The sequence below is a fragment of the Harpia harpyja genome, chromosome 1 (assembly GCF_026419915.1).
Source record: "Harpia harpyja isolate bHarHar1 chromosome 1, bHarHar1 primary haplotype, whole genome shotgun sequence".
Taxonomy (NCBI): domain Eukaryota; kingdom Metazoa; phylum Chordata; class Aves; order Accipitriformes; family Accipitridae; genus Harpia; species Harpia harpyja.
Genome location: NC_068940.1, coordinates 1,663,573 through 1,690,695, shown reverse-complemented (window position 1 = coordinate 1,690,695; position 27,123 = coordinate 1,663,573). Strand labels below are relative to the sequence as shown.

General features: G+C 41.6%; 1 protein-coding gene across 9 annotated transcripts in view; it reads left to right on the top strand.

Moving 5' to 3' along the window:
* TNS3 (tensin 3) overlaps positions 1-23,439 on the top strand; it is a 242,930-nt gene extending 219,491 nt beyond the window's left edge. For all 9 annotated transcript variants that reach the window (XM_052794721.1, XM_052794645.1, XM_052794572.1 and 6 more), the window contains 10 exons: positions 1,819-2,462; positions 3,118-3,204; positions 5,823-5,954; positions 8,368-8,463; positions 10,896-10,973; positions 12,673-12,750; positions 17,839-18,007; positions 19,000-19,068; positions 19,204-19,230; positions 20,236-23,439. In XM_052794721.1, coding sequence (XP_052650681.1) covers positions 1,819-2,462; positions 3,118-3,204; positions 5,823-5,954; positions 8,368-8,463; positions 10,896-10,973; positions 12,673-12,750; positions 17,839-18,007; positions 19,000-19,068; positions 19,204-19,230; positions 20,236-20,380 — 1,525 coding nt within the window. In that variant the 3' untranslated portion in view covers positions 20,381-23,439. The remainder of the gene's footprint in view (positions 1-1,818; positions 2,463-3,117; positions 3,205-5,822; positions 5,955-8,367; positions 8,464-10,895; positions 10,974-12,672; positions 12,751-17,838; positions 18,008-18,999; positions 19,069-19,203; positions 19,231-20,235) is intronic.
* Positions 23,440-27,123: the final 3,684 nt, after the last annotated feature.

The window sequence follows — 27,123 nt, the reverse complement described above, 5'->3', positions numbered from 1 at the left end:
GGACCAGAGCTTGAATAGTATAAATCTACAAAATAGTCCGTGTCCCAAGGAGCTTATAGCATAAGATGAAAAGTCAGAGGAAACACAGCAAAGCAGCAAGGAGTCCCAGGTTACTGTTAGGAGGTTCAGAAGACCATGACAATGAATGGTCAGTCATTAGCTATGCCCTTTATTTACTTAATAGGTGAGGTGTTATGTTACAGCGGGTTGGGTTTCCTTTTCTATCACTCTGCAACAACATTCCTTTGTGGCTAATTATCCTATTCTTGTTCTTGGATAATTGGCTCCTTTTTCACACTAAGTACTTGGAATGCTGTCGGTTGGTGTGTCAGACTCTCAGTGAGGACTTCAATTATGTTGATACCTATTTATCTTTTATTTATCTTCCCATCTAATTGATTTCATTTTCAATCAGTACTTGGACTATGAAAGAATGTTTTCGTTTTGTGATTATGAATGTGAATCATAAGACTGAACAACGTATGTCAGTATTTTCTGAGGAGGAGGCAATGTAACATTTCATTGTAAGTGGATATGAATTAAAAGCTTACCAGGCAATGTAGTCATTATCAAGTTTACATTCCTACTTCAGATTTTATCTAGAAAGTTCTGTTCCCTTCTATCTAAATATTTTTTCTGTCGTTTTGCATTTCATCTAGCAGACAGCTACAGCTCTGGCAGTTTTTTTCTTGCAGTGGCACCTTCTTCCATTTGCTTCCCTTCCGTTTCTTTATGGCCCTTCTACTTCGATCTGTTCAAATCTACTGGTACCCGTTTTCACAGTTCCCTTTAATTAAAAATCCTTTCTTTTTTTTTTAATATATCTTATGTCAGCTCTTTTCCCTTTGTATCTCACAATGAGTTTGTTCTCTCTACATTTGATATTGCTGGTAATGCTTTCCAGCTACAGTCTAAGGGCATTTCACTTCTAGAAGCAAGGAGACAATTTAAACTTTTATCAGACGGTTTCATCAGAAGCTGAGGTTGTCTTGCTTAGGAGGATATTTGTTATTCTTCACTTGAGCAGGTGGAATTGCTACCCAGTAGAAAAATCTAATGTTTACTGTTGAGATATTTAATTCTATCAATCAAAACAATTCCGTCATCGAACAAATTAACCACTGGACCTGTCTTCCTTCCTTTTTTAATACAAATTATATTAAAAGGGACCTGGCCTAAGAGTTGGGTCTTGTGAACTGTGTTCTTATCGTAGTTATTCATTTATTGTATGATGGTGCACAACTATCTTCTTAGCCTGTTTCTTTTCTTTTTTCTTTTTCAATGAACATAAGAGACTCTGCATGTAAGAACTGCTGTGTCAGTGTCAGTTTTCTTCCACAAACCTCTGACTTGGCTAAAGAAATTCTTGCCTCCTGCTGCTCTTTTCCAGGTAGCACTTCAGCTCCCCACATAGAGATGTGAAGCAATGCTGTGAACAGCCTCACTGGGTTGATTCATATTAAAAGTGACCCTCTCAAACAGGGGGAAGGAGGAGTATTTTTAACTGTGATTAATTTGATGGCCTGGTTTACAGTGCAAGCTCAGAGACTGTCCCATCAGCGTGGCTGGGTGGAAGGCGAGATGAGGCAGAAAGTAATGACCTAGGCGGACGAAACGAGTGATCAGGATGGGGCTGGAACCCCTTGATCCAGCCGCATCACCCGGTCCAGCACGTTGTCAGAGGGCATTGTCCTGGGTGAGGCAATTCATTGCTTTCAGTGATCGCTGCAGTACGGGTTGTACAGTGACGTTTTAAGGGAATGATTTGGCTGTTACTTTATTTTTGTGTTCAATTTTTGGCTTTTTTTTTTTTGACAGCTCTTCTGCAACAGAACGTCCTTGGCTTGAAAGCAGCCCCAAAGCTTCCCCGTCGCTCCAGCTTTCGATGGGAAACAGCAGGCCGCCGGCAGGTTACCTCGTGCCCTCCGACTTCCCAAACGCCGTGCAAGACGTCTCTCTCTTGTCTCATTTCCAAACTCCAGGACTGCAGGTCATCACCCTGAGCAGCCTGGAGAATTCACCAGCAGAGCCACAGCAAGAACCTGCTGTTGGCAGCAGTGCCCGGGCTTACCTGGGCTACGGCGGGGGCAACAGGGGCGGCAGCTCCCCCCGAGAGGAGAAACAAGCTACTTTCATAGCCAATACTAGCATCTCTCCTAAAACCATGAGCCCATCGGTCGCAAGTGCCGAGGACAATGGCTTTTTGACGCAGAACTTTCTTACAGTGGCCTCCGGGCACAACAGCCAGAACAGCGCGGTTCAGCAGCACCACGGAGGGAACCTGCATGCTCAGCCGCCTCTTCCAGAGAAAAAGAGGTCCTCTGAAGGAGACCGTTCCTTTGCCTCCGTGTCACCTTCGTCAAGTGGCTTCTCCAGCCCCCACAGCGGAAGCACAATCAGCATCCCCTTCCCAAACGTCCTCCCAGACTTCTCAAAAATGCTAAGCACTTCCCCAGTGCCAGGTAGGTTCTGCATCAGAGACGTGCAAAATACGTTAGATTTTATATGAGTTTATAAAAAGCATTCGGGGGATTTTAAATTGGGGAGGGGAAGGGAAAAAAAAAAAAAAGCAATGGAATGAAAACGGCACAGAGGACTTGAATATTTGCAGTAAGTGGGGCCAGCTCACTGGCTTCGGATGTGTTATTCAGAGAACAAGGCTGCAGAATTCTTCCTGCGCTTCCCGAGATGTCAGCCAAGGGCAGCCTGCCTTTTGAACTGCCAAACCACAAGCCAGCGGTGTGGAGTCCAACTTCTTTTAATAAGGGCTGGCTTCTCTCTGCACCTTTCTAGACTTGTGTCAAGAATAGTTAAAAATGTAGATGGGTATTCACTGGACCCCATTGAGAAATGCAGCTTTGTATTTAATGCAGCTTTATAAATGTAAGTTTTTCCACATCTTACGGATTTTGCAAAATGAAACTTCAAGAATGCTTTCAGAATCTTGGTGTACGGTATTACATTTGCTGGTTCTAAAACAGTTCAGGGTTTCTCTAAATTGTCCTTCTAATCATGAGGTTTTTGATTAATTAAGGTGATTAGAAGTTGGAAAGAAAAGTAAAAAATGCTTTTGTATTTAAAAAATTTCCTGACCGTTTTTTCCCTTTTATTTCACAGAAAACCCAACTGATAAACATGTGACCGTAAAATTTGTCCAGGACACGTCCAAATTCTGGTATAAGCCAGATATTTCAAGAGAACAAGGTATATAAACCGATACATATTCTGGCATATCCATTCACAGAAGGGCTAGTTGGTGAATTCTTAAATTTTTTTTATGCACACCTGATGTCTGAAAGAAATACAAGAAGAAATACAAAACCTAGAAGGGCATCAGACAACCGCACTTAATTTCTCTTGTCCAAAGGCTGAATTTGAGAGTGGAGGGCAGTCAAATTGTCCTTAAAAAATATTCAGTTAATCAGACAAATTATTAGCCTAACTGAACTAACTACAGAGTAATTTAAATCTGCCTGTGGTAGCTGCTGCAAATGTATTTTGCTGAAAAGCTCAAGGTTTTGGAATGGCAGATACGTGTGATGCAGTACACATCTGAGAGCAACTGTCTGCTCTCAGAAACCTTCTGAGTGCAAGTGTCCTGCTCTGGCGTGATCTCAGCCATATGTGTTTCCCTGCACAGATAATAAGGTGAGAAATGCTAAATATCAGAGAATAATTCATTAGCTAGAAGTCATCATAAAAGCAGCGTCATCTACCAGTCATTCTATAGCCTGAATTTCATTGCCAGCTGTAAGTGACATACGTTATTTCTTAAAGGTTACGAAATAACACTCTCATGGAACATCATCTTCATGAGGTACAATACAGATACAGTACATCTGTATGTAGATTTATTATTGAATGAGATGGAGAAAGCTTTTATTATGGATGTGAAGATGTATACATATGAACTTACACCTTGTCCCTGCAACAATGCATAAATAAAGCATGCTGGGTGCTTTGCAAATGCGATTGGTCTGACGGTCCTTGTGTCCATATTGTAATATTCAGCTATACTGAATTGCATTTAATGAGTTATGGCAGGATTTTAAACTGGGATTCTTAAAATGTGGTTCTCGAAAAGGAAAAATGACGAATTGGTTCTGCCTTGGGAAGAAAGTTCACACTAAACCAAAATAGCCTTCAGCTATTGGCAAACGATGAATTGCTATGTCTGTTTCGTTCATAGTTTCTCAAATGGTGAGGATGCCTCTTGCAGTGTAATGGTAAATATGAGCCCAGGGGAATAAAGGTCGTAGAAAACAGATCACTAATTCATCTTGGATGATGTTTTACTGGTCCTTTCACTCCAGTTCCCTTCCCATTGTCTGCTCCCCACCCATAATGAGAACTGAGTCTTTAAATGTGCAAAAAAAATTTCCTGATTTGATGCCAGTCCAGAGAGGGGAGTAGATCATAAAGGAGGTTTAAACCTAGCTGCTTGAACAAATTAAAAGAGAATCTTCCCAACCTTTCAGTATGCCTCTTTTCACCCTACCAAGTACAATTCCTTTTAAAAAGTCTTTTAAGATACTGTTGCTGTGGAGGGGGAGCACTTGTTCTTTTTTCTGTGCTTAATGGACTGCTCCTGTGACAAATGATTACTGTCCCCCTGTGGATTTAGAAGTGTTATGTGAGTACTGCTGAACTGCAGGGTTTTATATGTTTGTCCTCCTCCTCTGAACATGACAGGTTATTGTGAAAATAGTTGTTTTCTTCACCATCTGACATATGAATAGAACAGAATACATACACATTTGCTTTACTCACTTAAACAGGAGAGACAATTATGTCTGCATTTTCCCGATTTTCTGCTACTACTCTTCCTTTCATGGAAAAAAAACCGTGTGTGTGTTTATCATGTAATCATTGCTCAGGCCTTGCAAAATATGGCTTCATGCCCCAAATGCATAATTTCCATATTCAGTATATACAGACATTTAAGGACTCCAGGGTCAAATTTGGGCTTTTTCCAGGGTTTCTTTGAAGGCTTGCTGATCATTAGAAATTCTGGAAACAAACACAAGTATTTCGAAAAAGTTTAAGGAAGAAAAACCTACAAGCAAAGTACTAAGGGTTTATTAAGATCAGACTAAGATCAGTCATTAGATCAACCTCTTGTCTTTTTTCAAAGTGAGATTAAGATTTTGGGGCTACTAGATTTCAAAGTCTGCAGCAGAGTCCTGCAAAGCAAGAGCAGTTTCCCTGCAAATGGTTCCTCCTGGGGAGGACTTCATATCACACTTCCAGCAGAGATCACAGAATGTAGATGTAAAATTATTTTGATGCTTGGACAGTCAAAGAGCAAATACTCACTTACATCCCTTCCCTTGCTTTAAAACTAGGAAGGGAGTGAGACTGCTTTGCAGGGACAGAAACTTGGTGGTGGATGAAAACGGATCTGCTCTGCCTGTTGAAGCTGCATAGGAAAAGAAAAACAGTGCTGTCTAGTCAGCCTGGGAATTCCAGAGAGCTGTGCTCTCTGTCATGCTTCTAACAAAATGACAAAATTTAAGCAGGAATCAACTTGCTCTTGTACGGGTTGTAGGAATCCTGATGGGACCTGCATGTCCTTCTCAGTTTAAAAATCAGTAGGAATCTCTACTTCAGGCTTCTTTTGAAATGTGAGATTTGCACAAGATGTTTCCGCTCAGATCCCCCAAGTATGCTTCATTGTATTCTGTTCTACGGCAATGGAGACAGAGAAAAGGATCTTATTTCCTTTAGTCTCCTATTAATTATAGATTTGCACTTCTGTACTTTTTGGGTGTATGTATTGTTCTGGAACTGCTTTTCTCTCTCTTTCCCGGAATCCCTTGCAGCCATCGCTGTTCTGAAGGACAAGGAACCTGGGTCATTCATTGTTCGAGACAGTCATTCTTTCCGGGGAGCCTATGGGCTAGCAATGAAAGTTGCTACACCGCCTCCGTCTGTGCTGCAGTTAAACAAGAAAGGTACTGCATGCCTTCTATCTGTTATTTAACAAGCCATGCATAGTAGGAAGTCCTTATTACTCGGTAATAATCTGGAGGAAATCTCCCCTCTTCTAGTAAGTGCAACTTGAATTACAGACTCCATTTGGTACCTTGTCAAATGAGACGGGATAAGATGTCTGTTGTACTTCACAGTTTCACCATGGCTTGTAAACGTATGTTTATTGTGGCTATGCATGTATTGTACCTTATCAACCTACTAGAAGACCAGTGTCATCTCAGTAATGAGTCCTCCCTAGCAATCAGAAGTCTGCATTTGATCTACATACCACCATGTAAAGCTTTCGCTTGGCTGGAAGGTTGAATTTTTTTGACCCCAAGGTTTTGTTTTGAGACAGTTCTACATTAGATGTAAATCTGAGGAGCTTCCCTAAGGAAAGACGATAGTTGTTTAAAAGACGTGATGAAATACACCTACTCTCCCAGCTCCAGGGCCTCCATGTATAACTTGTGCCTGATAGTTGTGGAAGGTAAAATGAGAAGAACATACGGAAAGCGTTAATGTGTGGAAACTCAGCAGCCAGTATCTGTAGTGTTTTTGGTTCCATTTGTGCTACTGCAGGCATAGTGGGGTGGTTTTCATTGCTGCTGTTTTCCTTTTACAAAGCTTATTATGTTTCATTAGTACATGCTGCCCGGTGAGGTAAGCAACTGAGATCACAGGAAAGCAGTGATTCTTAGTGTCGTGGTTGTGGAAGTGTGGTTTTGTCTGGTTTTGGTTGGTTGTTTGGCTGTTGTTTTGGGGGTGTTTTTTAAGATTTCATGCTTACTCTGGGGCAAGGTTAGCAGTCCACCTCTGTTACAATAACACTTTCAAATTCTGTACACCTAATCTGGTATCTTGAGATAATTTCTAATAAAAATTTGCCGTGTAATCCTTTTTATTGCCAAGAAACTTCAGCAGAACCACTGCAGTGTCTTATTTAATGAAGACAACAGGGGTGCACTGAGGTGGTGGAGACAAGGAGGCAAATGGAGAGTGGCTGTAGGTGGTTTTAGTGATCTTTTTTTATCATCAGACCAATGAAGTCCAGGAATACATGAAAGTTCAAATTCCACTAGCCTTTAAGAGCCAGTTTATGTTAGTTGTACCACAGGCAAGTAGTAGTAAGAGAAAATTTTAGTTGAGACTGTAGCATTCTTCCACTTCTCGCTCTGTGATATTTAGGTTTTTCGGTTCCCACTGTTTCATCCCAGAAGGCACAAATTTGTTCAGTCTCCTGCAGGGTTTCTTGTTCCAGGCTTCCCCCTTCTCACATACCCTTGTAGTCATCTTTTTTTAATATTGTGAGAGCATAATGGCAAACAGTAAGCTGTTTGAAAAGGTGATCTTTGCAACATTTGCTTGCATAGAAGCTTCTGCTGTCCAGATTAATGTGTTCATCTGTATTAGCCTGAAAGTCAACCCTTGATGTCATGTGTTTCCTGGACTGTGGCTGACAGATCAGAGTCAAAGGGAGCATTTATGTTTGTGGCTCTTTTGTTAGAGTTTGAATGGTTGGGTAGCTTTGTCCCATTGCTGTGAAATAACCCTTTAATTACTTGGAGAGAGATTCAGTTTGTAGTCAGGTGTGAAATACTGTGAACCAGTCTTTCAAGAAATAATGAAGTTGTCTTAATCATATGCATGTATATGTATGTATACATATAAAAGAATGCTAAATCTCAAGGGAATTTTTATATGCCTTTTGGACTTTAAATCTCCTCATTACTTTCCAACTTAACAATTTCAATTTGTCCTAGATTCCTGAGAGATAAAAACTGTCTTTAAAAATCTAGTGAAACCTGAGTGTTTCATGTAATTGTTTTCAGGAGAAAAGACTTAGTGTATAACTGCTAACATTTTAAAACTTCAAAAATTCACTAAGAGACTTGGCATCATTACCACTGTATAGCTAAATCTTCTATTGTTTTAATCTGGAAAAGTTCTGCGAGCAGAACTGTCACTAGAAATCTGAGTATTTTATCATACTTTCACTCCCTTGTTACATTAGATACAAGTTCTTCTAATGGGCAAGTGCCTCAGAATTTCTAACCATTCGTTTTCCAAATTTCTGTTCCTGTCTGGAGTTGGGACCATGCTTGGACATTTTGGACACCAGTGTACATTTGGATGTCAGTCACTTATGATTATAAAACCTTTTCCTCTGGTTGTCTAACCAAAAGTGAGCTATTTGCTTGTTTTTTGAAAAATGGCCTTTTTACTACAGCTTGTAACCTTGCAGCAGAGCAAGTCTAATGTATTCTTTGCATGCTGTATATAAAACATTAGGTGGTAATGTGGAAAACTGCTTCATAAAGACCTGCTAATTTGTAAGACTGTTGTCTGTTCATTGCTTCTCTTCATGAGCTTTCTTTTTCTTTTTCAACACAGTTGGAGATTTGTCAAATGAACTTGTAAGGCATTTTCTGATTGAATGCACGCACAAGGGGGTGCGCTTGAAAGGATGCCCAAATGAACCATATTTTGGTAAGTACTGTGCATCACAGGGACACAGAAAATGGAAACAGTTTGCATTTGCCAGAGTTGTTTCATAGACTTGGATGGAGTGCAAATGAGAGAATACTTTGCTGATGTCCTGATGGTTTCTGTAGGAACCCATTCTAAGTTTCTAGGAGCCTTGTACACATTTACCTTAAGTATATGTGCAGGGCACTCTAGCACAGATGCACATGAGCAAGCTTGAAGCGGTCAAGCCTGGTCTACCACTACCAGTGCCACTGCAGACAGCTGAGCTAGATGACTGTTATGGGCCTTATTGATTCAGGACCTTTGTGTTATTTTGTCCTGTGCTATACTTATGCTGTATACTAGCTGGCTAAATGACACCAGAGTGGGACATTCACAAATTACATCATGCTGCGTCAGCCCACCTAATGTAATATGATGAAAGGGCGTTACCTGCTGTGGCAAACAACCGAATTCCTACCTAGCTGCTCACTCATTTGCCCTCCTCAATGGGGCAGGAGGGGAAAATAGGATGAGAAAGCTCGTGGGTCGAGATACAGACAGGGAGGTTGCTAACCATTTACTACCATGGGTGAAAGAGACTCAACTTGGGGAAAATTAATTTAATTTTTTGCCAATTAAAATCAATACTCAGGTAGTGAGAAACAAAGACAAACATTAAAATAACACTTTTCCTTCCCCTTTTCCCAAGCTCAGCTTCACTGCTTCGCCCAGACTCCTCACCCCCACCGCAGGAAGTGCAGGAGCAGGTGGGGACTGTATAGTCATTACAGAACAGTTCCTTTCTGCTGCTCCATCCTTCTCCCACTTTTTCCCTGCTGAGGTGTGGGCCTTCCCCATGGGCTGCCATCCTTCAGGAAAAAAACCTCTCCAGCGTGCGCTCGCCATGGGCCACAGTTCCTTCAGGAAACATCCGTCTACTCCCATGTGAGCTGCATGGGCAGCAGGATGGGGGATGTCCACTTGCGTGCCTGGAGCACCTCCTTCTCCTCCTCTTCCTCTGACTGTGATGTTCCTTCTGCTGCGTCTCACCCTGTTTGTTACCTTCTTGTCTCCGTGTGGCCTTTTCTGCCCTTTCTTAGATACGCTTTCCCAGAGGCATCCCACCCGTGGCTCAGTGGTCCCCTGGAGCCGGCCGTGTCTGGCATGGGGCAGCCCCCGGCTTCTCCCCACAGCCCTCCCACCCCCTGCTACCAGCCTCGTCACGTACACCCATGAAGGAGTCATTTACCATAAAATGAACAAGTGTAAAATGACAAATCCTATTTGAAGTAAAAGTGGATTGAAGTTTGTCGGTGTTTGGCATGAGACTTAGTTCAGATCAGAATTTTTAGCCCAGTCCTACCTTGATCTTGAAGTACCTGTTTATGGCACATGCGTAGCCCTACTAATCATTCGGTTTGAGCATCTCCTAATCTTTCAATGTATACAGCCTCAAAACTGCTTCACAAAGTAGGTGGGCAGGCACACTTGTATGGATAAGACAGTGAAGGACTAGTAGTGTCAGTTGGTCTTCGCGTTTCTGTAAGACCCTTGCAGAATTTGGTCATCTTTCCATTTCAAAGAAATTTTTGATGGGCTGTAAAAATGAGGTTGTTTTTGGTTGAACTGTGATTTTTCTCAAGCGTGTGATTATAATGTTCAATGTTTGTTAGCAAACAGGATCGAAGGATGGCTTTTTGTGCAAACAGACTGATGAATATTACGCCTTTCCCTCACTCCTTAAGAGTATAGTCTCACATGCTAATGTCAAGGATGACTAATGTTTAATTATTTTAATTAAGCCAAGTCCAGATGACAAAAGTGACTTTGAATAGAAAAGAAGAATAATTTAATAGAGAATGCTACGTACATCACTGCCACATTGAATGGAGGAAGCTTTATCTAGATGAACTTTTATACTTTTAGAAACACAAAATAGAGGTGCATGTAGACGAAGCACTGGACAGTGGAGACTAGGTGGCTGAGAGGAAGAACTCCTCGCTCTTTCTCTGCCTCATCACATAGCATTGACCCCTTGTACTCTTACCATCTTCGTAAGATTTTACTACATTTAATGTAGCAGAAGTTAAGAGCATTGAAAGGAATTTACTGACTTCCATATGTTACTGGTTTTGTTATTTTTGTGCTTTCTCCATTTGAAGCAAAGTCATTTAGGTTAGGATTTAAGCAGTGTGTTTAAGCAGGGAAAGGCAGCACAGGACTGTGATTAATGAGTTCAGGTGCATCCAACTGGGAGAGTGGTGGGAAGCATGAATACGCTAAAGTTGACGGAAGAAGGTCTTGGTTTAGGTGCCAAGAGAATTTTTTTTTAAAGGGGAGGGCGGGGAGGCCCCTTGGTCTGTAAAATACTCGAGAGCCAAAATAACTGTTAAGCATTCTTGTTGTCCACCAAGTTAACAGTGCCTGTCTTGTTACTTTTCTGACCACAGGGAGTTTGACAGCTCTGGTGTATCAGCATTCCATCACTCCGCTGGCATTGCCCTGCAAGCTCCTCATCCCGGACAGAGGTATGCTTGTTAAAGTACAGAAGAGATATACCCAGCCAAGCTCTGCTTCAAAGTGCCAGTATCTGAAGGCAGGTGAACATGTCACAAGTCAAGATCTAAGCAAGAAGCACAGGGAAGAAGCTGTTTTAAAAGTGGTTCTTCACTACTGCTGACGGCTCTTATCCAAGCTGTAGTTGTGAGCAGACTAGTACTGTGATACTCCAGTCGTAAACATATATGTGTTGTGGAAATCTGCACAGTAATCTAGCGTGTAGGAAGACAAATGTACTTCTCAGACATGAAATTATGCCCATGTATGGTTAGATGTAACCACTTATTCAGGTCTGGGTGGTGAAAGGGCTTTAGGGAAGCCAAGTAGGTGAAGAACAGAAGGTGCCCTGAGCATGACACTGGCAGGAAGGAAGTAGCAACTTAGGTCCAAATATTGTTTAAGTAAATGATCAAAAAGCCTGTGTTGCATCATGGGACTGTAATTCTAATTTTGGTTATGGTGATTTCATAAACCGCTCTAAGACAACAGCAAAATGTAGCTATGCTTGCCCCATAATTCAGTTGTCTGTTGCTCTCCCACATGAAGTTAACACCAGATGTATTATTGAAATGTTAAACATTCTTGTGGTTTTCTACTGAACTCTTAAAACTTTTGTTAAAGGCCATATGTCAGTGTTCAAACATAGCATTTGAATTATGCAAATACATTAACAAAACCATTTTAGCACAAAACCATGCTATGGTAGATGTGACCAGAGATCTCTTTATATGGCAAACCAGTGTGCTAGGTGGGCTTGTTCTCCTTATCCTCCTCACCTAAAATGGAAAGCTCCTTCTGTTCTGGCAGAGGTGCAGGACTGAAACATTTGCTTTGTCCTGAATAAACATACCACAGTGAAATTTTATTTTGGTTTTATTTTTGAATCCAAGATGATCACGCATTTTAAGATGATCTTCTGTGGTTAATGATTCTGGACACAGTGCATGGAGTATTTAAAGCATATGGATAACTCTAAACATGCGAATAGTGTCACACACCATATTACTGCTCTCCTCCTCATTTGAATGTATGTATTCAAAGACAACATGCATCATGTTAAATACAGCAGTGAGATCTTTTTATGTGCATTTATATAACTGAAATAACATACTGATGGACACTTTTCTCACTAATTTTAACAGAAGACTGGGAGGCAAACATTCCCCTGCTGTCTTAATAGTTCAGATGTTTGTTTTCTACATAAGTATGAAGAAAGAAGGATTATGTTGTCATCTTCTGAATCAAAATATAATTAATGGATTTCATCGTAGAAACACAAAATCTTTGTGCCTAAATTGGTGTAAATTATACAAATTAAATGAGATAATTAAAAAATTTTGGGGCTGTAATGAGGGAATATAGCTGTTCGTATTGTTTTAATGTGACATCATGTATGTCCCTGCAGCATATGCTGTGTAGTTATGTCTTTTACTGTCAGGAAATGAAGGTTGAACATCCCTCCTGTGGCGCTGGAGGCAAAAAAACTGATGCAGCGCAAAAACCACATGAATGATTATAGTTACAGATATAAGATTGTTTCATGTTTCTGGCCAAGAGTTGTCCAGTAGATGAGATCACAATCACAAAAGCTAAACTCATACTTGACTATGTGCATTGATTTGTCAATTCAAGTCCAAACAAGACATGGACAGTGTTTTCTGTTTGCAGATCCCTTGGAGGAGATAGCAGAAACTTCTCCACAAACTGCTGCAAACTCAGCAGCGGAGCTTCTCAAACAGGGTGCAGGTCTGTTAAACTTTTTCTTTGCATTTGACTGTCACCAAATTTTGTATCTTACAGGCTGGGAGAAGCTGAAGCTTAGACTGGACTGAAGGATGTTTAAAGGGAGCAGTTAAATTTAGAGTGCTGTGTAGAAGTGTAAAGGACGCTGTGAGGATAGGTACCAAGTTCTTTCTGTTTTCTGCAACCAGCTCCTAAGTTCAACAGCCCTGTGTTTGCTTTCCAGTCCTGTCTCCAGTGAGAATATGAGGCACACATAGGTTGGTTCAAGCACAGCAATTTTTAAGCGGTGACATTGCTTTCGTAACTGATGAACTTAGAGAAGGTATTTTCAACCTGTGGTTGCAGAGGTTCATGAACTATGTCTGAGATCTGCAAAAGGCAACTAAGGAGGGTGTTCAGTAGGGTTAGATTCTCAGCATAGGGGTCAACAATACCCCTGGAAAATGCTTACTGTCCCATCAATCTGAAAAAAAACCCATTAAAAAACATTGCCCTGTGCTTCACTTGATGCTGCATGTTGTTGGGAAATGTCCAGTGTCTTTTCCATTGGATGCTGTTCTGTGGATTCTCATGCATACTGCAGCACCCGTTCTGGCAAGTTAAGTTGTCTTACCATGAGCTTATTGATGTGACAGAAGAACCCTGAGAAGATTACCTCCAAATGATGTGATGCTATGCATTGGTGCCCTCTGTATCGCTCTCAAGTAGAGGTGTTTGCAGCAGCTGTGTAGAGATGTGCTCTGCTTCTCATCTGCTTCGTGAGCAGCTGACCCGGAGACAGCTAGTGAAATAGGCTGTCTGAAAAAGTGTGGTGGCTTCCTAACCCCCCGTTATTGGACACGGTGCTCTGAGTACCCCTTCGTAATCGTAAGGCTGTCCTTAGTAGAAATGCAGCCGCTGTGTTGTTCCGCTGTACGGTGGGATCCTGTCCACCCCCTCCCATGGTCCCTGGTTTTCAGGCTGCTGTGAATTCTCCCCAGGATCTATCTGTCCACCCAGTTAGTCCCATTAGAGCAGGAGAATGCACTACATTTGCCACTCTCCTTTGAGTTTAGCCTACCACTGGAGCCACAAGCAAAAGCGTTCTGGCCAAGCGCGCCTTTGTAAGAATGCTGCCTCGTTGCCCTCACCCATCTGAGGACATTTCCGAAGGGGGCCCTTGCCAAGCTGAGCAGCTCCGGGGCAAGAGAGCCTGGCTCCTTGCTTGCGCAGCAGTCTGCTTGGACTTAAAAATTTGAAGTAGCGCTTCGAGTGCTGTCACCAAGCAGGAATGTGAGGCAATGACAAGCCTTTGGGAGGCTATGCCAGGAGCGAGCACGCGTTGGCCTTTCTGTCTGCCAGCGCTGGTGGTGTTCGTTGTGGCCAACAGGTTAAAAAAACAAGGAAAAGGAATTGTTGTAGGACTTTCCCTCTTGAAAACCCAGCAAAAGGGGCATGTGATGTCTTTTGAGAAATGTTGGTTTCTCCTTGCTCCGGCAGTGCTTTTCAAAGAAAAAGAAGTAATTCTTACTTCAGCTGGGGCAACGGTCAGGTAACTCCTTATGGGGGCTGTCACATCATGGATCATTTGGGGAACTTGGTACATTTGGTTTTGCCCTGTTTTGTTGTTGTTGTTGTTTTTGTTTTTAAACAAGGGTTTGGAACCTGAGTAGATAAATTAGCTAGGAGACATTCTCAGAGGTTTTTTTGCCTTGGTACATTTCCCACTGATCTTCCGTGTTTCAGAGGTCCCTCTCCAGTCACAGAGACATTCAGGTTGTGGAGTTCAACACTGAAGTGCAGACCCGAACCATGTAAACTGTTTCTTTTCCAACTATCTGAGCTTATGTGAGCACCTGCAATTTAGTCAAAGCAGATGCGCTTTTTCCCTGCCCTACTTTACCCCACCCTTCTCCCACTCCACAAGCAAAAAAAATGAAAATGTGTTTTCCTAGTGTCGTGGTTTAACCCCAGCCAGCAACTGAGCACCACGCAGCCGCTCACTCACTCGCCCCACCCCCCAGTGGGATGGGGGAGAAAATCGGGAAAAGAAGTAAAACTCGTGGGTTGAGATAAGAACGGTTTTATAGAACAGAAAAGAAGAAACTAATAATGGTAATGATAACACTAATAAAGTGACAGCAGTAATGATAAGAGGATTGGAATGTACAAATGATGCACAGTGCAATTGCTCACCACCCTCCGATCGACGCCCAATTAGTCCCTGAGCAGCGATCCCCCCGCCCCCACTCCCCCCGGTTTATATACCGGGCATGACATCACATGGTATGGAATATCCCTTTGGCCAGTTTGGGTCAGGTGCCCTGGCTGTGTCCTGTGCCAACTTCTTGTGCCCCTCCAGCTTTCTCGCTGGCTGGGCATGAGAAGCTGAAAAATCCTTGACTTTAGTCTAAACACTACTGAGCAACAACTGAAAACATCAGTGTTATCAACATTCTTCACATAGTGAACTCAAAATATAGCACTGTACCAGCTACTAGGAAGACAATTAACTTTATCCCAGCTGAAACCAGGACACCTAGAATAATCATTTTTTATAGCTGTCTGAAGAACCTAATGAGCATTTCCAGTCATTATTTAAATGCAGAAGCTGACCAGAAATCCTTTGCTTCCTAGAGAGTGACAACTGAAGACTAGAAACTGTACAGATAAGTGGCTTTTCCCTAGAACAGACCTTGTTTTATTAACCTCTCTGTTCAGCAGCAAAATTTTCTGCCCCAAATAAATCCCGGTTCTTCGTATCTGTTTCCGCTAATACAGTCAAGGGACTAAGCACATTCCCAGTCTAAAAGCAGCAGGGCTACTCGAAATCGCCACATGGTATAGCTGTTGGTGGTAGCACGGATGTGACTACAAAATGCCACCTGTGGAAGACGAGAGCAGCAACATTGCAGGGCAGCTGCATTGCACAAAAGACACGGATGTCTTCCTTTTGTCCCAGCCTTGGGTATGGTTTCTGTGGGATTGCTGTCATTCGATACCCCATCAGACCATGCATGGTGTTCTTAAATGGGAAATCTTTCAGCCTTTCTCATTACGTTTCCTTTCCCGTAATCTCCTTTTTAAGCTGACATTTTTGCACTTTCCAACACTTTTCAAAAAGCTTCCATTTACTATTTTTTGTGCTACAGAGGTAAAGGAACCTACTGTATTTGGCGACTGCTTTTGAACTGTCACATTGAGGGCAATCTAGGCAAAATGCTTGGCTATTTCATTTAGAAACAAAACCTGAACACAGTCCGTTGACACCAACGCGATGTGTGGCAGAAGAAGAAGGGAAACCCTTCCCTCGGGTCTCAGAAGCAGTGAGGAGTGTGACTGTGGAACAAGGCAAGCTTCCCGTGGTGGGAAAGGCTCACGGGGTAGTGAAGAGCTTTAGATCTGTACGAAACGTAACACAGTAATGATGTGAGAAGAGGAGAGCTTATGGTTTGGAATGTTATTTAAAGTGTTGGATAGACATGACAGAAAGCTGTTCAGCGAGGAAGGCCTCATTGAACTTGGCATTCATCGTCTTAAATCCCTCTGCATGAATTGTATAGTAATTGATTCAAAGGTTATTGAAACTATCACACCAATGCGCAAATACATTTGGGAAATGTTATGCTTGCAAATCAATAAATACAATCTCTGGATCCCTTCTTTCACTGACAGACTCCAGAGCTTGAAGTTATTGGGCTGATCATGCTGGAATCAAACCTACGCTTATGCAGTCTTTAACTGTACAGTTGCTTGTTTTTGAAAGTGCCAGTGTCTAGCTGTGTATTTTATGTAGATAGTTGTAGCAGAAAGCTTTAGTCAGATCACAGAATAGCCGAACGAAAAGAGAAGCTATTAGATTTAACTTAATCTTTGCTTTCATAGTAAGGTTGGCAAGCGAAGCTAAACAAATGAAATATTAGCATGGTAATTTGCAAGTGTCAGCTGCCAGAGTTGTAAATTCTGTCCTGGATACCTACACAAATGTTTTTACCAAAACACAAAGTCTGTTGGTACCAGCGTTTAGCTACGGATGTGTTTAATCATTCTTGCTTGTGCTGTAGAAGAAGAGGGCTTTTCAGTTTCAAAGATGTTCTTAATCTGCTTGTAAATGTGACTTTATATCACAGTCCCAAAGTATTTAAACATATGAATAATTCTATTAATATTATAATAATAATTAATACTGTAAAATGTTATATGCACTGTTACCATGTAGTACTATGTGGTATTATACAGTACTATAGTACTACTATATAGTGCTATATAATACTAGTACTTCTTTTCCTAGTGCTCACTGGTGATTTGATATGAGACCCGGTAAAAAAATTAACTGTTCTGTAGCCTTAGAAACCAATCAGCTTCTGTTTTATAGAGATACTTCAGAAGTTACTGATATCTCTAGGAGAGGAATAGGGCTTTTAAGAAGAAGTGCATGCTGAGGTAAAGAATAGACCTGAAAATACATGTCAGTATTTTTTCTCAATGTGGAAGTTGTTTTGTTTGCCCTAAAATTGCTAAATATACAAAACACTATGGAACTAATAAGAAGTGAGCTTTGCAGCAACCCTCAGTTCTTTATGGGGTGAAAACGTTCTTGCTTTGCCAAACAAGGGAATGGTTTCCTTTGAATATAATTTAAATACCATTTGAAAGTGTAAAATGTGTGAACGTATGCTGCAAAAATGTGTGTTTTCTTATTGGCTGCTGTAATTGAACTTAAAAGCAAAATACCCCCATTCTTTCCCCTCAGGAATTCCTTTGCTGTAGTAGTACCTATGAGTGACCTCTCTCTCTGCTCCTGTCTTGGTATTTATTTAAATTTCAGGATCCGGGGGTAGTAGATAAATACAGTCATTGGCTTAAATATAAAGGTATTAAAAACAAAGGGACAGCAAAAGGCCTATGACCTCCAAAATTATAGTCTTAAAACTGAATCAACAGTAGGACGAGGTGAGGCACGTGTAGAGGGTTTGGTAGTTTGCTGCCAGTCTTCCCTGTTGGCTTTACGAAGGTGGAAAATTTACATTTTGTTTGGTTTTGTTCAGAAGATGCCCGTTTGCTTGCTGCTGGGTAATGACCTCTCAGAGTCTTTCCCCTCTTTTGTTGCAGCGTGTAACGTTTGGTACCTGAATTCAGTGGAGATGGAGTCCCTCACGGGCTACCAGGCAGTACAGAAAGCCTTGAGCCTGACGCTGACGCAAGATCCATCTCCCATCTCAACCGTTGTCCATTTCAAGGTGTCTGCGCAGGGAATCACGTTGACAGATAATCAAAGAAAGTAAGGAAAAGAGGGATGGGAAGAGGATATCCGGCCTTGTCCCCAAAAAGCGTTGAATGCTGTTGGTTTGATTTTCCTAGTTATGTTCTGGAGTCTCTGTCTTGAAGGGTAATAGGATTGCCTAAAGAATGACGGTGACAGTGTCGGCTGTCTGCGGTACTGGAGATGAATGTTTATGCTATGGACATTACTTCCACGTGGCAGCTTTTACCTCTGGAAGGTCACTTTGCCATGGCATTTTTCTCATTGTTATTTCTTATAAAAAGGGAAAGTAATGGCTTTGCCAGCATTTGGTATTCAACCTATTCAGTGAAATAATTTATCTTCACGGTATCTTTCACTGAACAGAGCTGGCCTAAGCAGACACTGTGTATCTCCCATATTTGACAATGTGTTTTGCATAGCCTCTGAAATACTATGATAAAAAGTTAATTAATATTTACTTTGTACTGAACACTGTTAAGGCTACCGCAAAGTCTTTAGATTTGTAAACTGACAATAACAAAGGAGGGACAACAGGAATTCATTATAGGTTTAAAAAAAAAAAAGTGCCAGACTTCTTAACTCCATGGGGTCTGTGAGCGTTCGTAGCAGATGAAGGACAAAATCTTAAATTATAATGCCTCGGAGTGCTTGTATTTTGAAACTTAATGTAATGAAATTATTCACAAGTTCCAAGAAGTTGCATTTCCCATGGACATAGTATCTAAATGGCCAGGTTTTAGAAAAAATATATTTCATACTTCTAGTTCTTTTTCTTAGCTTGAGGGTCAGTTTTCATGGTTCAAAAACTTGACATTACTATTCTAAATATGGATTTATTTGGTTGGAGCAGTTCAGGTAGCTTTCAAAGTCACTCAAAGATAGCAAAAAGATTATATCATCATTATTAAATTTAGATTAAATGTGATTTATTTTTCAGATCTGTTTATTGTTTAAAATTTTAAGCATCTTAACTATTCCTAAAACTTGTTTTATTTCTTTCTATCCAGACTCTTTTTTCGGCGGCATTATCCAGTCAGCACTGTTATTTTCTGTGCTTTGGATCCACAGGACAGAAAGTAAGGAAGACAAGCAGTTGCATTCTAATATGTTGTTTGTATTGTTGATCCACACAAAAAACTAACATAGGTTTTATTTTTATTTCTCCATTCTTTTTTTTTTTTTTTCTTACTGCTTTTTTAATGGACATCAAGATGGATGAAAGATGGCCTTTCTGCAAAGTAAGTGGACACCCGTCTGAGTCTCTTTTAACTTTGGAATATCATTACAGTGATCAGTTTGTTAGTGTTCTAAATTATCTTTGTCAGAGATGTAGAAGGGAAGGCAGCTGTTCAGAGACAAAAGTCTCTCTGCCCACTTTAATTAGACTTCAGTTACTTCATCCGCACCTCTGCAATTCGGGGCCTAATTATGTGATGGTGGGTGTCTGGAGCCAGAGCTAGCGTGGTTTATTTAGATTGCAGGTCTGTGATTTGACTAAAGTTTCAGAAATGAAAACAGAGCCATTTGCTACTCAGTTTTGTGTTCCACTTGTCCAGCAACACTAACACAAGCTTACTTGTCGCGCTTCGACTGACACCTTTAAAAAAAAAATCCCATACACAGCACATGGATGAAAACACTCCTAGTAATACTAGTGTGTGGCATAAATACGTAATTACCAGTGGATTGCAGAGTGTTTTCTGCTGAAGGCAGATGTCGTCGTCCCCCTTTTACCAAAGGAAAAAAACTAAACAGAGACAGCTCAGGCACTGGCTTCTGGAAAAGAACAGAAATAGATGGCTTAAGTCCTATTTATTTCCACTACTCTGTCCACTGAGATGCGTGGCCCTCGGAACTTCTCTTTAGGCAATTCCCAACATACCACACCACACAGCCCCCAAGGCAGGTAAGAGGACAGCAGTATTGAATCGGATTAAGTGCATCCCCAGGGTCAGCAGCGTGTCTCTGACAGCAAACAGTGCAGGATGGGATCCAGGCAGAATAGAAGGAAGAGGGAAGAGGGAAGGTCCTTCCCTGATTCTGGCCGTCCTGAGCCACTCGGGTGCTCCTGAGTCGGCTGGTGTTCCTGGACCACTGTGTTAGCGGTCACACAGGACCTTGTCCATCAGAACACATGGAGTCTGATCTGTGCTTTTGGTTCCTGCGGTATCTTTTTTGCTTTACGAAACGAGGCGATGGCTGCCTGTCTGTTCTCTGATCCGCTCCGGTTGTTGCCCTTGCAGAGTATTTGGGTTCGTTGCGAGGAAGCAGGGCAGTGCCACAGACAACGTGTGCCACCTGTTTGCAGAGCACGATCCAGAGCAACCTGCCAGCGCCATCGTGAACTTCGTATCGAAGGTCATGATCGGATCCCAGAAGAAGATCTGATGCCTTTCCATCCTTGACTCGGAGCTCTTCGCTGACTTCGCTGAAGGAAAGCACTGTGAGAGGGAGAAAGCCTATTCAGCAGCAACGTCTGAACCTTGTCATTCCCAAGAAGGAAAGCAGAGGATGTCTATCTGCATTTTGTTTGCAAGAGTTCAGCCTTTTCTTTGAAGATGCCTCTGACTTAACAAAGCATTATTTTGTTTTTACATCAAAGGACAAAACAAAAGAAGCTGGGTGCCACCCAAACCCATGTAGCCCATACCTGAATGAAGCAGAAATGAAAAACTTTTCTCCTGAAGGGTTTCTAATACATTTTCACATGCTGTTTCTCATCATTTATTGGAGCAGAAATACTCACTAGGCTGTGCTACTTTTTTGTGCAGAAAATGTTGTGTATAACCTCTACAAAGACACTTGCCGTAGTTGCATCAATGGTAGCTATAGGCCTTGCAAACATGCTCTTAAGAGAATGGTGGTCTGAGGAAGACTATTTGCTCTTCCCTTCATCTTTATGGGATCAGTGATGGGAGCTGAATGGAGAGAGTGGAAGATGTATGTGAAGAGAAGGTTTGTGCAAGTTGATCTCTGATAAGAAAGGAGCGGCAATGTGGAATATTCAGGGAGATTGCTCTGTATTTAGTGTTAAGAAGGCTGGGCTGGTTTAGTTTGAAAAATTTTAAATTGGGGAGATGTGGCAGAACAAAAAAAAAGGTCGTGTGGAAACCTATTCTGTAATCGGGGTTTTTTGTATTATTATTTTTTTATACAGAGAACTAAGCAGGGAAGATTCTGTATTTTAATAATTACAGGATAAAAATGAGGGAAAAGCAAAGAAGGAAATTTTATAATTTATATATTTTTACCTGTGCCGGATTATTTATAGTAGATCTCCTATCTTGATATGTCATATGGATATTCTTAAACTAGACCATTGTTGAGCTTTGCCTCTTTTGCGCTATTTTGCATAATAGCCTGTGCCTGTGTATAGCCTGTGCCTTGCTTTAGACAATAGAGTCTCATATTTTGACTTTTGTCTTACAGTGACAAGATACTTCCCATTTCCTGTCTCTGCAATACTGTTTTGGTAGTAACATTTGTTCCCCTACCTAATACATAATTACATTTGTGGGTTCTTTTAGCCCCCTTTTTATCGGGATTTGGGGGGTTTTTTGGCCCTTTTTTTATCTGTAGGAACTATTTTTGGTTTATAATGTTTTTTTAATAATTTCTTGAGTCAGGAAATCCAAAAGGGAATGGAATTTATTTTGTTACTCTGTCCCATTTCTTGAGAGCATTTATGTCGTGATTTCTACAACCATCACACTTGCACGTACTCTGTATCTTTCTAAACACATCGGTATTTTAAATGCATACCAAAGTGCTAGTTAGCTTTACAGAAAATCGATACAGTAGGTTACGGTGGAAACCTTCACGAGGAGAGTAAGCTGCTGAGGTCTACTGTGTAATTCCCATTCACTCCAAAAGGAGCAGTACTAGACCCCCGTATCAGAACTGATGGTAATAAAGCAGCTTCAGTGTGACAGTGCTGACAAGTTTCATTGCCTCTGTTTCTCTGATGTGTGGCTGTCAACATTATGTTAATATCCTGAGGAATAAAATGACATGCTGAATTCAGCATGCTGATGCATGAGGCACTGGATTAACTAGTACCTGTACCCACTTGGAGAATTTAATCCTTTTACCACTTTTACTAAATAATGGTTAAAGGGAATGGGAAACTCTGGTTGGGCTCTATGGTGAGAAGGTTCCACCCTTTGAACTAGGTTTGTCCTGTATAAATTAAGATCTGTTTTTTATTAACAACTCTCTTCCTATTTCCTAAAGTATTAGGACCATGGAAACCTTATTCAGTGACCATAGCCAAAGCGTTACCAAATTATTTGTGTAACTATGAATTTTGTATAAATAACTTTATACTTTTTAAAAGGAAGGGGGTGGGGAAGAGAGGGAGAAAGAAGAAAGATTTGAAGTTTAATGTATTTGGACCAGGAAGTGGTGTATTAGTAGCAGTGGGCACTGGATGTGTGTGGAAGGGTGAAGCGATCCAAAGCGTAGTAGCTACCGTTGAAGCAACAAAGGCAAGTGCCTCTGATTTGTACCAAATAATTCTGTTCTGTTGACACAGAGGTGTACTACTTAAACGGTGTTTATGTACCATCCAAAAAAGAATGCAGTTGTTACTTTTAGGAGCTTTGATCCTTTTGAAACATGTGAGGACAAGTTTCCTTTTAATATTCTTTTGATGCACCAAGAACCCAGTTGCCTAATCTAGTCAGCCAGTTGGAGCCCAGTGAATTTCTTCAGCTGACATCTCAATTAGATTTAAATCTGATGTGTTGTGAGCATTGAAATGAGGAGGAATTTTTTACTATATTTTTTCACGTCTGTAGATGATACTTAAATTTTAGTGTGTCGTTAGACACCAAGTGTTGGCCTTTGGGCTGAAAATAAAGTGTCTTTTTTTCCCATGTATTATCGTTTCCATTCAGGGCCTTATTTTTTTATTCCTTGTGCTTTCTCAAGGCCTGCTGAATTCAAGAGCATAAGGAATTGAACGCTGACACTCCTGGTGGTGTTTCCTGGGAGTTTAGCTCTACTTGGTAAGTGGGAAAAAAGAAGTTGCCCTGTTTCTAAGGGAGGTTTTCTATTATGCATTCCTTTGGATGGTATATTGCCACGTGCTTTTGCTTTTTAATGAATTAAAAAATGCACAAAGCGGAATAGTTCAGTATGTACCATTGTGTAGTGTATGTAGAAAGATGTTCACAAAACTTACGTTCATGGCAAATACAAGACTAAATAGTTAATACAGCACTTTCTTTCAAGGTTTTTGGTAGATGTGTATATGCAGTTTCATAACTAATGGCAGCAAGTTGACACATGTATTTAGCCAGACTCCTATTAACCTGCTTAGTAAATGTACTACTATAATCGTACAGTGTTAAACTACAAAAATGCTAAAAGCCATGTTTTTAAATAAATGGTTTCCGTGTATCCAACAGTATCATTAAAAATTTAATGTTTCCTCCTTGGATTTACCTACTAGTGAAAATTTTTGCCTTTTTCTTGAAACTGTAAAGAAGCATCAAAAGGTCTCCAGTATGTAAATGAATGTTCTATAAATTCTTTGTATAGTCATTTTCTCTGCTCTTCAGATACTGCCTCTATTCAGATTATAATAAAATTATGAATGTGAAATTTCACAACACAATGTTACAGGGCAGTCTGTTCTGAAAGAAATTTACCTTCTGGCATTCAAAACCAGCTAATGAGCAAAACCTTGGTGAGGGAAGAATAGGTTGCGTGCTGAAACAGGGGTTTAGTTTTGTTTCTTAAAGATTTCTTTCAAGGACTTTACTTCACGTGAGTCTGTTTTAGTGGTTCAAGTCTAGTTAAAGCATATGATTTTCCTAGCTCATTTGCAGTTATAATGGTATAAAAGCGCCTTTTGCCTGCAGTGTATATTTAAGTGTAAGAAGGAAGAATATATGATGTCACCTTCTGAGATGTCTGTACCCATTTAACTGTGCCTGCACAGTGACTACATTGGAAAAACATCCAGAGGAGCATGAGGGGGCTGAGAAATCTAACCCCTAGCTGAAATAGCTCTCCAAGTACAAAATCTGTGCGTCAGCCACACATTGAAGGTTGAGTTATATACATGCTCTATCGGGATTATTTCTGAGACTGATAAACTCTGGTATGTCGTGCTGATGCCTTTTCTATGAGGCATAGGCTGGCAGGAATTCCTCATTCAGTGTGCTTGATGCTCATTCATAGGCCATCGTGAGGTTTATGCATGGGCGTAACGCGACAGTTATTCACGAAAAATATTCATCTTTTATCGGAATTAATTACAATGTGGAACAGATGACAGGGATGCAACAGTAAAATGGATCTTCTGTGTCAGAGTCCAGTCTCCTGTTAAACTCTTGCTCTTGAACTGGGATGCCGTTGAGCGCATGTGTGCTGCTGTTGCTTCTCTTTGAAGGCTGCTCTGGGGTCTCTCTGCTCCAGTGGATGAAAATCTGCTTTCAGTATTCACCCTAAATGAATTCACAGCTAGTTCATACGCAGTTGTTCTTACGCCAGCATTGTCTCTTAGCATGAATAACTGTTTTCTTCCCGAGATATTTATAGCAAAAGATCTGACCCCCCTTGTGTCCCTCAGTCTTCCTTTGGCAAGGCTAAACAAGTCAGCACTCAGCCCCTCTGTTTTTGTCTTTGAAAGGGCGCAGAGGCCTGTTCTTCCTTACTCTTTGTCAGTTAAATCATTTCTTTGGAGGGACCCCGAAGTGAGCAGCCAGACCCTTTAAAAGGGGCACAAGCTGCTGCCTTGTGATTTTTTAAATATTTATATTAGAAAACTCTTGGAACAGGAAGACTTGGCCCACCAGATAGGCTGAGTACACCCCTCCTCTGCTGCTGCTGCTGAGACCTAGCGCAAGGGTTACCATAGTGTAAACTACATCAGGCAGTGTGCACGAAGGACATTACGAGGGCAAATAGCTAAGTAAGTTCTCAAAAGCCTAAGTCAGAAACCGGAAGGTTGCAGGAGACTTAGCAAGTCTGGCAGACTACCAAGAGGGCAAAGGGGAGCTGTTAGGGAATTTACTGATCTTGCTGAATAACTGAGAAGGGATTTGCATTCCATGTCACTGCAAGGGATATCAAACCAGGGCTGTTCCTTTCCTTTGAAGACATTTAGTGTTCCGCATAAAGCTCAAATGTTTGTACCAATTTTAATGTTTCAATATTTGCAGAATCACAGAGTGGTTGAGGTTGGAAGGGACATCTGGAGGTCATCTGGTCCAACTCCCCTGCTCAGGCAGGGCTACCTACAGCCAGTGGCCCAGGACCATGTCCAGATGGCTTTTGAAGATCTCCAGGGATGGAGACTCCACAATCTCCCTGGGCAACCTGTCCCAGTGCTCGGTCGCCCTCACAGTAAAAAAAGTGTTTCCTGACGTTCAGAGGGAACCTCCTGTGTTTCAGCTGGTGCCCATGGCCTCTGGTCCTGTCGCTGGGCACCACTGAAAAGAGCCTGGCTCCGTCCTCTTTGCACCCTCCCTGCAGGTGTTTATAGACATGGATGAGATCCGCCCGAGCCTTCTCTTCTCCAGGATGATCAGTCCCAGCTCTCTCAGCCTTTCCTCAATGGAGACATGCTCCAGTCCCTTAATCACCTTTGTGGCCCTTCACTGGACTCTCTCCAGTATGTCCATGTCTCTCTTGTACTGGGGAGCCCAGAACTGGACACAGTACTCCAGGGGTGGCCTCACTAGTGCTGGGAGAGGGAAAGGATCGCCTCTGGCTGGCACCACTTAGTCTACTGCAGCCCAGGATACCATTAGCTGCCTTTGCCACAAGCGCACATCGCTGGCTCATGTCCAACTTGGTGTCCAGCAGGATCCCCAGGTCCTTTTCTGCCAAGCTCCTTTCCAGCTGGGCGGCCCCCAGCACATACTGGTGTGGGGGGTTGTTCCTCACCAGGTGCGGGACAATACCCACTGCTTTCCCCTCCTACACCAAGCCAGTCATTTCATCACAGAAGGTTATCAGGTTGATCAAGGATGACTTCCCCTTGAGGAAGACGTGCTGCCTCCACGAAGATGATCAGAGGGATGGAACATCTCTCCTATGAGGACAGGCTGAGAGAGTTGGGGTTGTTCACCCTGGAGAAGAGAAGGCTCCGGGGAGACCTTACTGTAGCCTTCCAGGACTTAAAGGGGGCTTATAAGAAAGATGGGGACAGACATTTTAGCAGGGCCTGTAGCGATAGGACAAGGGATAATGGTTTTAAACTAAAAGAGGGTAGATTCAGACTAGGTATAAGGAAGAAATTCTTTACTGTGAGGGCGGTGAGGCACTGGAAGAGGTTGCCCAGAGAAGCTGTGGATGCCCCATCCCTGGCAGTGTTCAAGGCCAGGTTGGATGGGGCTTGGAGCAACCTGGTCTAGTGGAAGGTGTCCCTGCCCATGGTGGGGGGGTTGGAACTAGATGATCTTTAAAGTCCTTTCCAACCCAAATTATTCTGTGATCTATGATTTTATGTTCCACAAACAGCTGGTGCTTTGCCCCGTAAAGATTTCTCCTCGGGTACGCAGTTTTGGCAGTGTTACATGGAAACTGTTCCAGGTTGCAACTAACTGCTTGTGCCCTCCCAGTAATATAAGCAGTCTTAAAAAATGGATTCACCTCAAATTCTTGCATGACCTTTTAAAAAACTAAGCCTTTAAAATCATTAAATACATTTTCATCATTCTAAAAATCCTCTAACATCTTTGGTAAAGAGTTATGTCAAGAGTTCTTGAAAAAGCAGGATTAGCTTTTTACATAGCAATGACTTTTTTCTGGTGTTGTGTACATACTGTCCTCAAATATTTTTTTTAATCTACAGCTATTCATATCCTGCCTAATTAAATCTGACTTTTGGGCTTTCCCCTGTTGCCACCTGCATTGTGTACAAGTCGTGATTTGTTTGTAGAGCAGATGGCAGGTGTGAAGGAAAATACAGGAAAACAAACTTAGATGAAATGCACTATGGATGGGGAATCAAAATGTGGGATGGAATTGGTCCAGGAAATTTGCCGTGCTCATGTTTACTGCAGTAGAATAATCCAGCTGTAAAAATAAACAGAACTATGCTGATTTGTATATTGAAGTGCTGGTTTCCAGCCTTTTCGTTTGCAAGCTAATCTGAAACTCCCATTGAAGTGGAT